The sequence below is a fragment of the Nannobrachium achirus genome (assembly GCF_963921795.1).
Source record: "Nannobrachium achirus genome assembly, chromosome: 1".
Taxonomy (NCBI): Eukaryota; Metazoa; Chordata; class Actinopteri; order Myctophiformes; family Myctophidae; genus Nannobrachium; species Nannobrachium achirus.
Genome location: NC_137810.1, coordinates 13054280 through 13070417, shown reverse-complemented (window position 1 = coordinate 13070417; position 16138 = coordinate 13054280). Strand labels below are relative to the sequence as shown.

At 43.1% G+C, this 16138-nt stretch overlaps 1 protein-coding gene across 1 annotated transcript in view; it reads right to left on the bottom strand.

Moving 5' to 3' along the window:
• Positions 1-12776, bottom strand: part of tgfbr3 (transforming growth factor, beta receptor III) — a 152246-nt gene extending 139470 nt beyond the window's left edge. The window contains exons 1-2 of the mRNA XM_080724877.1: positions 12708-12776; positions 4061-4196 (exon numbers count right to left, since the gene is read on the bottom strand). Of these exons, the coding sequence (XP_080581003.1) occupies positions 4061-4121 (61 nt within the window). The 5' untranslated portion in view covers positions 4122-4196; positions 12708-12776. The remainder of the gene's footprint in view (positions 1-4060; positions 4197-12707) is intronic.
• Positions 12777-16138: the final 3362 nt, after the last annotated feature.

Below are 16138 nucleotides of genomic sequence, written 5' to 3'. Positions count from 1 at the left end.
GCGCATGAATCACGCGGCAACATCTGGGTTTAACGCGCTGGGAGGACCTTGGCACGCTGTACGTGTGTGGAGTGTGTCTTTTTGGACCAGCCGACCCACTGCTACGTACGTTCGTCTCTCTCCTCCTCTCTCCTCTCGGGTTACAGCGGTTGCACAACAGGGTTTTTGGCAGTCGCCACTGCCTGAAAGGAAGGCCTGCGGATAGCAATGTAGAGTTTACAGTCCAAACCTTTCGCTCGACTGCGGGCGAAAGCATTAACGACTGCTCTTTTGGCACGTCGAGGCTTTCGGTGAGCAATATGCTGTACAGGGTTGTGGAGTTTTCCACTGAAGGTACATAAAAAAAAAAGGAAAAAAAGAGCGCTGTACAGGAAAGATAAGCATCTTTAAGCCAAATTTATACTTCATTTTACGACAGTGTCACTCGCCAAAAATAACTGAATTTCAAGAAAAATCGCGATGGCCCTGCATATGGTTAGACTTTGAAAAGGAGTGAGATCACTATCTATGTTTGCTGTGTCTGTGCATTTGGCTCTCCTGCTCCGATGACCGTAGAGAGATCCTCACCAATTGTGTTCTCCTTCATCGAGCCACAGCAGGATAATACAAATATAGAAATACGTGCATATGGCAGGAGGGGAAAGTGTCTCTGTGCTAAACGTGTGTGTGTGCGCGCGCGTGCGTGTGTGTGTGTGTGTGTGTGTGTGTGTGTGTGTGTGTGTGTGTGTGTGTGTGTGTGCGCAGCCGCGCACATGTGTATGTGTGTGTGTGTGTCAGCCTTCAGCAAACCACCAGCTCAGCGTTGTGCTTCCAGTACAACCAGCATCCTGTCAGAGCTGTTTTTGGCAAGTGCCTCAAATTAATATCTGGCACGGCTCCCTCAGAGGGCTTTATTTCATTGCGAAACCTGAAGTCTGCACAAAAAAAGAAAGAAAAATAAAATGGCCATAATATATCCTTCAGAAAACAGAGGATTTGGCAACGTGGGGAAAGGCATATTATGGAAAATGGCAATAGAGCCACACACAAAAAAAGCCCAAACACTAGTAAAAGGAGAGGAAAGCAGTAGAGCAGACACTTGGAACGGTGGATGTCAAGGTACTTCTTGTGCGACTTCTAAGAGTTATGGTGAGGCCTCGATCCTGGATCGCATTACGATGAGCAAAGGCTCATATCGCAGACAAATCTAAACATTACGTAAGAACTCTTGACAAGTTTAGAGGCAGATGTGGCTGTTTACGCAGATGCTGCAAAATGATGTGGCATAGACAACATAGAGCACAGAGACAGAGAGAGAGAGGTGAAAGATGCCAAGGTGATGCTGCGTGCCACTGCTGTGGTAACCAAGGAGGTTTGTAAACACCACATGTAAATGATATTTTCCAAGCTGAAGAATGTATCAGTGGATAACAACGTGACTGATTCTCTGAAATAATTGAACTCTGAGAGTGTATAAATGGTTATGGGTCCAATATTATACTATATTACTATACTATATTATACTCGGAAATACAGACCTGTAAGGGTCCAGTCAATCGGATTCATGGAATCCAGTGCATGGTTCCATTTCATATCCTAAATTAAAATTGCCTTGTGGGTGGACGGTAGCCTGGCGTTGCTCATAATAATTCCTAACTGCATATCAGACCCATATTCGCCAAGGGCCAATTTTCTTTTTGCCCAGGCAGATTGGTCTGGTTCCAGGCTAGGTGGACGGTGGACGTGAAATGCCCATATAAGGAGACTATTCATACGGTACATGCGGCCATGGACAGTTAAATAAACCTTGCTGGTGTCACTGATGATGTCCCGCTCTAACGCCGCTCAGTGATATTGTAAACTCATTGAGGTTTGATATGGAAACTATTCTGACACATGGAGCGATGCACAGTGTGGAAAGTCAGTCAATCAGCGGAACTTCAGAAAAATAGTTCTCCCTGCTGAGCCTGGAGTATTCCTTGCAAATCTTGGTGTGAAGCCATCATGATCCAGGGAATCCAGGGAAAAAACATTTTGATTGTATGACCTACAGTTCAAGAGTTATAGGCCAAAACATGAAACATCCTGTTATAGTGTCACCATGAGGCTGATTTGAAACATTTGGGGAGGTTCTTCCTTGGCCTGTGTGCATGTGCCAAGTTGCACACCAATCCGGCCAATACTGCAGGAGATTACCTGACTTAGTCTCTTAGGCGAAAACATAGTCTCCAGTGGTCAGCCGTCCGGCCTGGGGGAGACAACAATGCTGGCAAAGCTTTTTCCATAAGGAAAGGTTCAGTGGAAATGTTTGTGCAAAAGCTCATTGTGTTTGAGATCCAGGCATTGTGGGAGAAATGCAATTTGAACCAAAGTAGATGCTACCTATACACTGCTATTGTTTCTGTAATAGTGAGCAACAATTCTCTCTAGTGTGGTTTGAACCGCCAAAGAGAGAGTAGAAAAATAATCACTCGAGGCGGCGAACAAACTGGAGGCCTTGAGAAAACGCAAGCCCACCAAGATATGATAATACATTTTTAGCTCCTTTTTGTGTTTACACCACCATTGACTGCAGGGTTCACACGCCCTGTGTTCCAACACACCTTGCACACAGCGGCTATGCATTGTTTGACAGAGCCACTTGAAGTTGTATAAGTGCCTCAGATTAACAATGTTTAGTTTTTTCACTCCTGACAGAAGTTAATATTCACATAAATTAATTGATCGTTTCTAGGTCATAACAGTACACGCTTTAAACACTTTCAAACTGGCATCCATATTTTTTGGCATTTCATTTTAGCCAAACATTTTCAACAACACATTTATCATACGATGAAGTATATAATGTAGGTCTTAAGTGGTTAAAATAACAAAGATGGAGAGAAAGAAGATAGCAGGGGCGCTACTGGTATCCCTCAAACCACCGGTGCTCATGAAAGGGAATACAATGAGCAAAAGAGGACAGAATGTGCCAAGGAGGCGCAAAGATCCAGGTCCAGGCACTCAGGTGGATTCAGAAATAAAAGGCCTTTATTGTTTTAATTATTTATTTTAATGTTCTAGCCTGTTGCCCAAATAAAGGCAGTTTATTTCTGAATCCACCTGTCTGCCTGGACCTGGATTTGTGTGCCTCAGTCTGTGGCACATTCTGTCCTCTTTTGAACAAAGATGCAGGTTTGCAATGCACTGTGGGACGAGGTGGATGCCTGGAATAAATAAAGTTATCCATGAGAGCTGGCATGCTTTATGAATGTGATATACTGCAGACTCATATCAACCACAGGTTTTCTGCATGCATCTGTTTACTTGTTTGGTTTTCTTTCTTTTTTTTCTTTTTTTTTCATTTCTCTCTCCCAGATCGGTTTGTCCTGCCAATATCAATAAATGATTGGGTCTTTGCCGTTGTGTAAATATTCGACAACGCTGTGAGATTGAAACTGTCAGCACTTTCTTAATACAAATCCCCCCCCCCCCCCCCCCCCCCACAAACACGCACGCACGCACACACGCATGCACACACACAACCCTCCTCAATACTAGCTGTCTAGGGCAGAGAAAGGCATGCTGGGAGAGATACAGCGGAAAATCCCGTAGTGTGGGGAAATTTGCGATTGCCTGACAAAACAGGCAACCCTAGGAACACCACGATGGGGCCTGTAATGCAAAACTGACGTGGGAGTGTTGATGCCTTCATTGCCTTTTGAAGACGTGAGTGTGCTTATCTCAGTGAGGTAAGCATTTCACTCAGATTCATATCGTCACTGTCGGGTAGAAACCTTGTATCTCCAAGTTTCAAATGTGTATGTTCTTTTCGTAAAGTAAAGCCCTGCTTCATCATACAAGACTGTCATACAAAACTAGTTAAAATAGCAGATCTTCAAGCACACAACACCGAGGCGTTGTGGATAGGCTATTTTCACTATCTTAAATCATTTTTAAATCGATAAATACAAAACGAATGTTTTTTTGGACATACAAGGTTTCCAGCCGACAACGAACGATGTACAAACATGGCAACAAAACACATTTAAACGTGATGGAGCCACTCCATTCTCTGAGCTCAGACAGAAACAGAACTTACCTGCTGATGCTAGGCAACACATGGCAAGAAGCATCAAGGGACGTTTGCATGTTCCGGCCATCGTCTTTCTATCCTCCTCCTTGCTTTCACAATGACACCTTCGTATGAAGCAGGGGCAGCGGCCTCAACTCGCCGGCTGCAAAGAGAAGCACAACAAGGAAGATTCAGGGATGGCGGTTGCAGGGTTCGATTTGTAGCAAAAAAAAACTGAGTTGGGGAAATATTATGAACTACTTAAGCCTCTATGCTTGGTTGTACGACAAATTGTGAAAATGTGCAGTCTACAAGCTCGCAACATGTACGTTGTGGGTTTGTTTGACACATTTAAAAAATGTGCCCAAATAAGGACGCCAGGGTTATTTTTTATTACAACTTGATACATTTAAATTGTGATATTATCAACCATAAATATCAAACATATTACATTTCCAAAAGGTTCGTGTATATTTAATTCAGAAAACAAATGACCATAGGAGGATATTAAAAGCAGAGGCACGGATCCTCCCCCAGCAAACGGAACCCCTGGGTGGTACTGTTCTACTAGCATGACCAAACTGCAGGGACCTTGGGGCCTGTATAATAATATCTCCCGTGGCACTGATGAGGTGAGACAGGGGAGACAGCGGTTTGGAGAGCGGGGGATTAAAACCCATTTAGGCCTAGGATTATTGACTGCTTTAACTATTGAAAAATAGCAGATATACAAGCTCACAGCGCGGCACCGAGTGCCGCGCTGCGAGCTTGTAGATCTGCTATTTTTGAAAAATCGTGAAAATGTGTGCAGATTTTTCAATATATATTTTTCAAAGCAGACTTTTGTAACTCAAATCTCTGCTTCTGGGGGGTCCCTGGAACAACATATTTTGAGATAAGGGTCTGCGGCCGAAAAAATGTGATTTTGGGGGTCCTTGACATGAAAAAGTTTGAGAACAGCTGATTTAGAGGAATGATTTAGAAGTCGGGTCAAAGATCGCGTCAAAGATATTCAAAGACTTGCACACATTTTCACGATTTTTCAAAAATAGCACATCTACAAGCTCGCAGCGCGGCACTCGGTGCCGCGCTGTGAGCTTGTATCAGCTATTTGTATCTGCTATCAGCTTGTATCTGCTATTTTTCAACAGTTAACTTTTTAGCCGCCGTTGACAGTCCTCACCGTCATTGAAAGGGTTAATACCATGGCGCCGTTGACGGTGAGGACTGTGAATCTTACTGTATATACAGTAAAGATATGATTACTTACTGTACGTCGCTCCGGTCCCGCCCGCATCGGTAATGTCGGCGATTTGTTTACAACGCACGTTGGGCGTGCACGCGAAGTGAAGCTCCTCAATGTTAAGTCAATGGAGAGGCCCATAAAGAAACTTCATTTAAACAAAATAGCCATTTTGAGACATTTTGCAGCAGATCTAAATGTAAACAAGGCACAAGGCAGGGCGCAGCCATCTTTCCTCTTCTTGTCCCACACTGTCATGTGACTAGATGACGTAATCGTTGCCGTCAAGTGATAATCCAAAAAAACAAAAACAACCCCCTTCCAGCCCTTCAAAATAATAGCGGCGGCCTATGGAGGAAACTGCGTGGCGCCGAGGCACCAAGCAACCTTCAGATTAAGAGGCACTAGAAAGCATAAACGAATGGTTAAAGTGGTTCAAATCTAACGCGACTCGGGCGCGTTCCAGGTATTTGAGAGTTAAACTAGGAGGGCTAATTGGACGTCACGCAAGCTTCAAAGCACACCGCGTACAGCCTTGCCCACGGCCGGTCAGAGAGAGCATGGGACGGCGAGCTGGCTTTTTCAGGGTGCGAAACACTTGTTGAACCTGACACGGGTTATTTAACAGACTTTAATTAAGAATGTCAGGAAATACTGGGTCCTCCTCCGGTGGGGTTTTTGAGTAAAGCAGCTTAGTGCAACCGTGCTAAACGGCATGACCTCGGCTGAACTCTTATCCAGACTGGTCCACGCTGACCACCGTGTCAGGGGAGAAAAGATGCATTCTGAAAGTCTTTTGAAATAGAGGGTGCACTTTTTTTCCTCATTACCCACCCCAAAACTCCATGTTGAACAAGAGGGAATGGGGCAAAAAGATTGTTTAAACCAATTAAATCCACCATGGGTCTATATACTAGCCCCTCTACTTTTTTCCCTGCACGTGAAAACTCTTTGAATCATAATCATAATCAACTCTATTGTCATATAACAGAATTATATAGGTATAAAGAAGTGGGTGAAGGTTTTTGTGCAAGCTTCATTGTTTATGTTGTTTTCAGAAAGAGATAAGAAGAGAAGATTGGGGGGGGGGGGGGGGCAGGGAGAAAGATCTAACCGTAAAGAAAAACATGTCAAGGGAGATGCAAAGATGAAGATCAGAGATATCGACAGCATGAACCCAGCAAGGTACAGTATGTACAGTACATGAGGTTAGACATCTCTCCTCACTGGTCTCCCGGCATGTGCACTTAAACCTCTCCAACTGATCCAAAATGCCGCGGCACGACTGGTCTTCAACCAGCCTAAGTTCTCACATGTCTCTCCCCTTCTCCGCAGCCTCCACTGGCTCCCGGTTGCGGCCCGCACTGAATACAAAACACTGATGCTGACCTTCAAAGCAGCCAAAGGTATGGCTCCTCTGTACCTCCAAAACCTGATCAACCCCTACACCCCCACCCGTTCACTTAGATCAGCCAACACAGGGATGCTGACAGAACCCTCGCTAAAAACTCCAGGGCAAAAATCCACTCGTCCGAGACAGTTTGCCCTCCTGGCCCCCAAGTTGTGGAATAAACTCCCTGTCGCACTTAGAACAACGGACTCACTCGCTAGCTTTTGCCGTGGACTGAAGACTCACCTTTTCAGACTCCACCTAAACCCTTAGCACTACTGAAAAAATCAATGACCACACATGAAGCTAGTTTGGATTAAAAGCGTCTGCTAAATGCCTAAACTGTAAACTGACATAAGCTGCAAGGTGGTAACTTTGATAGGTTTCCAGAAAATAGCCAATCTACAGGCTCACAACGCATCCCAGCGTGACATGTTGTGGGCTTGTAGATTTGCTATTTCCGCCTGAATGTCCCCCCCCCCCCCCCCCAGAAAACTGAGGCTAGGGATTGTGTCGTTAAGTATCGAATTGACAATCATGATCCAATTAATGATCAAATCAACTTGAATTGTTTCAAATATAGTGTGAACTTTGAGGTGGTATTCATTGCTCCGGTTCTTGTCCACATTTGAAGCAAAGAATAGTTTCTAATGAGACCAGATTTGATTCATTTGATGCATTATTATTGAATTATATCTCAAACTGTTGGAAGTGCCTCCTAGAGGGGGGTGACTGAACTGCAGGAGGGTGCAAAGACAGTGAAGGAAAATGGGAGAAGAGACCAGAGATCAGGGACGTGCAGAGAATGTTAGAGAGGCAGGGGCTGTCATTTCTAAAAGGGCCTTTTGGTGAAAATAGCTCACAACGCGTCACGCTGCGACGTGTTGTGAGCTTGGAGGTCGGCTATTTTCGGTGTTTGACACCACACTGAACTAAGCATAATACGTCAACGTCAATACGTATAACGGCATTGACTTCTACAAAGAGAGGGCAATTCTTTCAACATAAGATGCTGCATTCAAGTTCAGGAGAGTTTGGACAAGGCAATTCTCTTGAATGTTGCCTTCAGGTATGGCATGGAAAGAGGGCATTTGCAATTCTTTCACCATATTAAAACTGCATTCATGGTCTGGAGAGGGCACTTTTTACAGATGTATAAAAGGGCAGGGGCTCAAGCCCCCTTTGATGTCTATGTGTGCACGTGCCTGCCACAGATACTCAATTTTCAAATGACAAGATGAAGACTCCAAGTCTACTTTTTCTGATAGAAAGGTCAATATGTAAGCCTATTACTGTAAGTTACACACATTTGAAGTTTTGACATGAGTCACATCATGACATCATCAAAGCTGTTCATTCCTGCAGTCACCACAGTAACCACAGTCAGGCTCAACCTTTTGTCAGAATACTGAGGATTTTTATGTTTCAAGTGGATGTTTTAGATGTTACCTTAAATAAAGTTTGTAGACATTTGGCAAAGAAATGCAGGAATCTTGCCCGGTCTTCTTCAGGCAATGCATGAGCAACCAAAATGTCTAACACTGGCAATAACCCGGCTTGGTCTGGGGACCGAGTACTGCCTGAGCTTCAGGCAGTACTACTTGTCCTACCCGCAGTGGTTGGACCAATTCCAACCACTGCAAAAAAATGAGATATTTATATTATTATATTAACAAACCGTACCATACAGATACAGACATTTTCAGTTTGCAGCTTTACAATCTAAATGAATAAATTAATTTAATTAATTAAAGTCATGAATCTAAATAGCCTAGCATAGGTCATTTTCTTTCATGAAGTGACTGCTGAGTGCTGACTACCGTAATAATTAACAGGACACAAATCTTCTATGCTCATCCTGAGCATGACTTGTTGGATTCACAGTTTTGTCTTTTACTGGTGCAGTGCCTGGCAGCTAGCATATCATGGGCTATGCCCATCATTACTGGAAATTACGAGGATTACACAAAATGAAAGCTAGAACTGTAATGCAACAAAACCACAAAACAACACAAAGTCTTTCAGAACACAGTAATTATAGATTTTGACAAGCATTAACATCACTATCATGTCGAACACAAAAACATTCTAAAATAGTGACGTGAGCTAGTGTTTTTCAAAGTCTCTAAACGGAAAGGTGGGTGGCAAAATCTTTGAAGTTGGTCCCTCATTTCCCTGCATTATGCATGCTACTAGTCTGTATGTAAAACTACACCACGTAAAATAAAAACTACAGTACAAGTAACCGGTGGTGCTACTGTACATTATACAAGACGAATTGCTCATGCTTATCAGTTAACATGCACGCTGACTTGCTGAGTTAAGACTGCTGTGACAAGCGTATGAGCACAGAGCGAGTGGGAGGAACAGATGGAGCCCTATGCAGACCTGACTCGTTTGAGGTGAACCGTAGAGGGCGCATGGGAAGTAAGATGCACAAAGCACTAAGGTGCATCACTCTGTGGCGCAAGCAGCTGCACAGGACAAAAGAGTCTTTCACTCTCTGGCAGCTGCAGGGGCCTGGGAAGTCATTTTGGAGGATCACGACAAATATTACACTTCCAGTTAGTCAAGGAGAGCCAATGCCCTTCGTTTGATTTGTGCCCCTACCCTTCCCCTCCTCCTCCACCAACACCACCCCCGCCATCCCACACCATACACCCCGCCTCCACCCCAGGTCCAAATGGAGGTAAACTGAGTTGAGCTCTGCTGCTGTGAGCCAAAGGCCACATCAAAGGAAAGTTCAGATCTGTACCCAAACTACAAAGTGCAATCTCACCCATTTGTAACACCACAGATTGGAAACCAACCTTCAGTTATAAGGCAGAGGACAGAACTGATATAAATGCACATCATGATGATAACCTACATACTGTAGATTTTCCAGTTTCCACTAACTGTTGCAACGGCAACATGACCTGGAGACCAAGGTCTCATGACCCGGTTCTGGTCTTGATTATATGGGTTTCCACCCAAAAGGATGCCCCGTGCCGGTTCTGTTGCTTTAACAGTCGAATCACCTGATGTGACTTGTCCTCAACCTTAAGCGCCTAAGCAGAGACACTATTTAGCTTGAAAAGTGATCTGGAAAATACATCAAAACATGCAGACCCCGAACCCTCGAAAGTAGGCTACTCCACACCACAAAGTCTGTTCAACTCAATGCAGTCGTCTGGTAGACATGTGGTCACTGGTCACTTTAAAGTGAAACTAAGGCCTTGATTACAATAGGCTATCAAATGTTCATATCCTAGATAAGCGGACTTGGACCCAGTGGCATATTGTTGTCATCACAAAGTCCTGAGTAATACTTAATTTATGCTCCGTCGTATGACGGTGTCACGCGTTGAAAATAGCTGATCTACAAGCTCATAACTTGTTGCTTGCAGCCACGAGTTGTGCGATTGCTTGACAATTTGCAGCACTCATACGATGACATTTGGCTTTGAGAGGCAACTGAACACACAAGCATGGGAAGTGTTTCTCCCTATAATGTCTATCTTTGCTGAACTCTTAGCATGTACATCTAGGCTACTACTTAAAACCGGGTGCTCCCACAAACGCACAACCTGCACACAACCCTCAAATACACAGACATTGGGCCAGGAGTGTGTGTGTTACTCGTATGAGTCAAAGCAAATTAAGCAGACTACTGTACTGTACAGTATGTAGTTTACAGCTACAGCAATACCTTTATCCTTCAAACTGCACAGAGCTGAGCGGCCGGTCACAAGCACCCAGTGACAGAACACACAGACTTGATGCATGTCATGATTCATTGTTTCAGGCAAAGCCTCAACTTGTGTGACTTTCCTGACTTAACGATGAGTCAGTGATTGAACCCATCTAAACATGTTTAAGAACTTATACATAACACGTCTGCGCCAGTCATTGGCTTAAAGTTTTTATGACACTTACCTCAAGAAGCACACGTTCCCTGTTCCTGCACTGGCCTGCCACTATAGCCGACTCTGCTGTATCCCCCCTACTATCCACTAGGGCTTGGAAATATATCAATATTACATCTGTATGATGATATCATCTAGGTCTAGGATGTTGGATATCTTAATATGGTTTAAACACTTAAGCGCTACTCTATACTTTCAAAGCTTTTCGTAATAGCAAAAATGGCGAATCTACAAGTTCACATCACGTTGTGCACATATGTGCCCATCCCATGGATACATCCTGAACTCTATACATTCATGCACTCACCAGTAAGTAACACACTATATGACTTAATACATCTCATGGACCACAATGGAAACAAGCTGTAAGCTTTTCTGTTGTTATTTTGATTATGGTGGATCAAATGTATGTTACTGTGACATACCGTATGTTTATTTCATGATCAATAAAAATATTAATCAATCATGAATTGCATCAATATCAAGGTATTTAGTCATAAATATCATGATATTATTTGGGTTAGGCTTGATATCCCCACTGTGTAGCCTAGTGAAGAGGAATAAAAAGATTAGCTGCTATAGTACCTCGCTTGCCCCTCAATTGTACTCCAAGTTTCAATTAAAGGTTATGATGATAATGATGATGATGATGATGATGGCAAAAGGGAATAGAGTCAGAACATAAACTCACGTCTGCTTGTTCTGAATTCCCAAAGCATCACAATTTTATGTTTTTATTCAGGTATAGTTATGTGGAATGAAAAAACGTGGTATTATTTACCTTGATATTTTATGATTTATGCAGATCAATTATGTGTTGGATAGCCTACCTAATCCACTACAAGTTCCACACTCGTAACAGCTAACATAATGGCCAATTTGAAATACTAGCTTTGAGGAATAAGTCCTGGAAAAAACTGGCAAATACATTTTGGATACTTGACAAGAACAAGAGGAAAATCAAATATTCTGGTGTGTTCACATTAAGGGACAATCCAGAATTATAACTGAATAGAATGATGTTTGTAGGTTGTTGGAAAATAGAAAATAATGGTTTGGTTGGTTTCAAAATGATAACTGACATTATTTCCACTTCCAGATAAAAATGACTATTGAGATTTAAAAAATAGACAGTTTTGCTAGTGATAACTGTTTGTTCAACACTTTCCATGAACATTTTACATGTAATCAATTTACTTCATGATAATGGCTCAAATCTTACAATTAACTTATATGGCAATACATTCCTAATAATTTCTAAACAAAAGGTGGGTACAGTAACAGTACAGAGATTGGGGGTTATCAGCCCAGCCCCAGAGCCCACTACAAAAAAGGCCCAGCTGATTAATAATAACATAGATATCTGTCCGAGCTTTATGCCGATATGTCTTGGATTTTGAGAGGAGGTCGTCACGTCACCATTCACTGTAGTAACCCAGTGCCAGTGAATGGTGAATTATTCATTAATTACTAATTGCCTCATGGTCATTCAGCTATAGCTTATCATTTTCATACGGAGCGCAACAGTATCCCGTATTGGTCTGAATAAATATAATCTTTATAGTGTATGTGTAATTTTATCATGAAACTCCGAAGCATTCCAACACAGGCGATATGTCTTTATAAATGTGATCTGTGATCGGAGACTGTCAGAATGAAGTGAAGAAATGGTTGCTCAGTCACAGAAGCATGGACAGTCAACAACAAGGGAGGACGATCACGCACAGGCTCGCACTTTTCTATCCGCTAGAATTCCCAATGCAAATCAAATATGATGAGCACTAACGGTGCTGGTAAATAACCTTAAACAAGCCGATGACGCATGGACATCCACTCAAGTCAACTAGAAAACGTTCATAATATAACGATGTCACAACAGATTCCAGACCACTGGATGTGAAATGATCTGAACATGGAACTCCACAAGTTTCTAGGATCTAAACTAGACAGATGTTGAGCTCAAATTCAACTCCCTTTCACAAAGCGATCGCTAAGACACAGTATAATATACGACATTCATAAGCAACAAGTATGTCTTCTTGTGAGACGCAGGTATTCATTAAAAAGAGATAAGAAAAAAAAAGAAAAAACTAACTATGCATATTTCATGATTTACTTGAAGATCTGACGTACCATGCAAATGATCTTCAGAAAAACACGGTTCAAGTTGCAGTCGCTCTTGGTCGGATGCGAAAGTTTTTGTACAATCGTAGGATATCGTTCCTCTCTGTCGGTAAGGAAATCACAGCATTCCGTTGTTGTAAAAAACAGCCGTGGACGGAGATGCTGTTTAACAAACATCTGAATAAACAGTCCTCAGCCTCAAAACTTTTAAACACTTATCTCCTTTCTGGCTGTGTGTGTACTTCATTTGGGGGTGGGGCTTGAGGGAGGAGGCAGTGGTCGGGGGGACGCCTGCAGCACAGCACTAGAGTTCATAGCCCTGAATACAGGACTCTCATATACATGAGAGTCCTGGTGCCGCCTCAACATGAGGTAGTGGGCAATCGAGCCCTTAACGGTTTGAGCTAGGAACGTCAGATTTCAAAAATAAAGTGCTTACCTAAGCCAACTTTGATAACAATTTGACGCCGCACAACGTTCATTACACGCCGCTACCGGATTGTTGAATAAAAAGCATTTTTGTCCGAAATTATTTTGCTTAACATAGGACGTCCGCCTCTAGTGGACAGTCGCGTCATCTCCGGTTGATCATTGTAGTGAACGGAGATGATGCGATGACGCGACTGTCCACTAGAGGCGGACGTCCTATGTTAAGCAAAATAATTTCGGACAAAAATGCGTTTTATTCAACAACCGGGGAGCGGCGTGTAATGAACGTTGTGCGGCGTCAAATCGTTAGCAAAGTTGGCTTGGGTAAGCAGTTTATTTTTGAAATCTGACGTTCCTAGCTCAAACCGTTAAGGGCTCGATTGCCCACTACTCCTCATGTTGAGGCGGCACCAGGACTCTCATGTATATGAGAGTCCTGTATTCAGGGCTATAGAGTTCATAGGCCAGTGGTTCTCAAACTTTTTCATGCCAAGGACCCCCAACTTGACCTTAGCCCGCTCCGCGGACTACCATTTGAAAATATATAGCCAGGGACCCCAATAACAGAAAATGTTTACAGCTCTAGCGGTAATTCCCAACAATTTTATTTTCAAGGACCCTCACTTTGACATGCTATGGACCCCATTTAATGGCATTTCTGTCTCTGAGTCTCAGTCTCAGACCCCAATTTATATTGTAAAATCAATGTTAATTTGACTCGGAGAGCAAATTTGTACACTCTCTGAGTTACATACACAGAAAGGTTAATTTGATTCCTAACTATCATTTAGCTGGAGTTGATGATATCTTCTGCATGTAGTGTTCTATCTGTCTGTCATTCAATGTTGAGTTAAAAAAGGACCTCAATTGAAACCATCCATAGGCTTTTTTTGTGCGTATCATTTTAGTTGACCTTGTACCAGTGAACTGTCATGAAACTACCTTTTCCTATATGCAAACTTCTAAGTTCTAATAAAGTCTTCAATAAATCAATCAACCTCCTGGAACCCCCTGGGGGTCCCCGGACCCCGCTTTGAGAACCAATGTCATAGGCTATACTTCATAGACATAAGGAGCCATCATCTCACTACACTGACTGGCCCCACTGGAGCTTAGTGGCCCTCTGATAAGTAAACTGGGTGTTATTGTTTTTTTTTTTAATTATTGTATTACAAGGGGAAGAATTGTATTGTATTGGAATTCAAATCATGTAGGCTATGCATTGGAAAACGGTTCACACAAAGCCACAACAAAGAAGTGTATCCTTTCAGTATAGATTGTCCCTCAGTGGTCATTAAATTAATTTAATTAATTCAGGGCGTCTAGTCGGGGACCAGTCTGCTCGGGAACAATGTAAATAGGGAATGAATGCCCCGCCCCTTTAATGCAAACCCCATTATACCTGTTGTTATAGGACCCGTTTTGACCATTGCATCCATTTTATGCCCATATATGCAATCTATGTATCTGCCTGACAGACAGCCGAACGTCTAGTCGGGGACCGGCCTACTCGGGAACGATGTCTGTTTGCCTGTGTCCATTTATGCCCATATGTGGATGTATCTGCTGTCTGTCCGCGTCCATTTTATGTCCATAATTATGGAGATCTCTGTATCTGTCTGTGTCCCTTTTATGCCCGTGTATGTGCTGGTTCCGGAAAATCCTGATGTCAGACATCAGCTCCGCATACAGAGATTCCAAACCATTCGCGCTGTTTCCGGAAAACCGCATATCGGGTCGGGGAACGCGTGTGCCGAATTTGATGCCAGTGGGACGAACGGTCCCATTAAACCCGTTGTCATAGGACCCGTTTTGACCATCTGTTTGTGTCCATTTATGCCCATATATGGAGATATCTTCTGTATCTGTCTTTCTGCATCCATTTTATGACCATATATGGAGATCTCTGTATCTGTCTGTCTGTGTCCCTTTTATGCCAGTATATGGAGATCTCTGTAATCTGTATCTGTCTGTCTGTGTCCCTTTATGCCCATTATGGAGATCTCTGTATCTCTCTGTGCCTCTGACTGTGTTGCAGACACAGTGCCGGTTCCGGAAAACCCTAATGTCAGACATCAGCTCTGCATACGGAGATTCTGAACCTTTCGCGCCGGTTCCGGAAAACCGCGTTATCGGGTCGGGTCGAGGCCTAGCTAAGAACGTAGGCAAAGTCTGAGCTATCTGCGTGCGAAAGTTGGAGTCTGTAGAACCAACCATGTGCTGTGAGGCCTCTTAAATGCGATTCGGCCAATTCGGCCTCGACTTCAATTAGTAGTCAGGATGTAGGCTATAGTAAGGCTACTCATGTATTACTCTAGCAGGGGTCTTCAACGTTTTCTGGCCAAGGACCCCTTAGTCGAGAGAGAGATGAAGCAGGGACCCCCACAACCCATAGATACCATATAGTTTCATCCTTTGACAGCACAACCATCAGTGCATTTTGGATTCCTGTCAATGTGTTTTCAGATATTTAACCACTTGAATCGTCAATACTTAATAAACTTGACCAATCACTCTGTATTTGTCTGCTCTTTTCCCCCTCTACACCAAACCTCTTTGCCGAAAATAACCGATCTAACTGTGAGGCGTTGTGAGCTTGTAGCTCTGCTATTGGCTAAAGTTCTCAGAATATGGACCCTAGGGTTCAAGTGGTTAATATGGAAAAGGAGAAAAAAAAACTTCTATCACACAAATATTTGGAGGACCCCTTGTAGTAACTCTGAGGACCCCCTAGGGGTCCCAGATTCCCTGTTGAAGACCCCTGCTCTATTTTGCCTGCCTAGCTAGCAGGCCTAACCCTGCCTCTTCCTCTGACCTGGCGGTCCTGTGGTTAGTGGTTGCAAAACAACCCTGGCCGCTTCTCAACCCCCTCACCAGACCCCCGGGTTCACACACATTAATCAGAAAAGAAAGCAAAACTATGCTGTAATACGTATACGTATATAACATAATTATTTTAAATAATATAATAAAATGAAGAACAAGATCATATTTTCATAGTCATAATTATG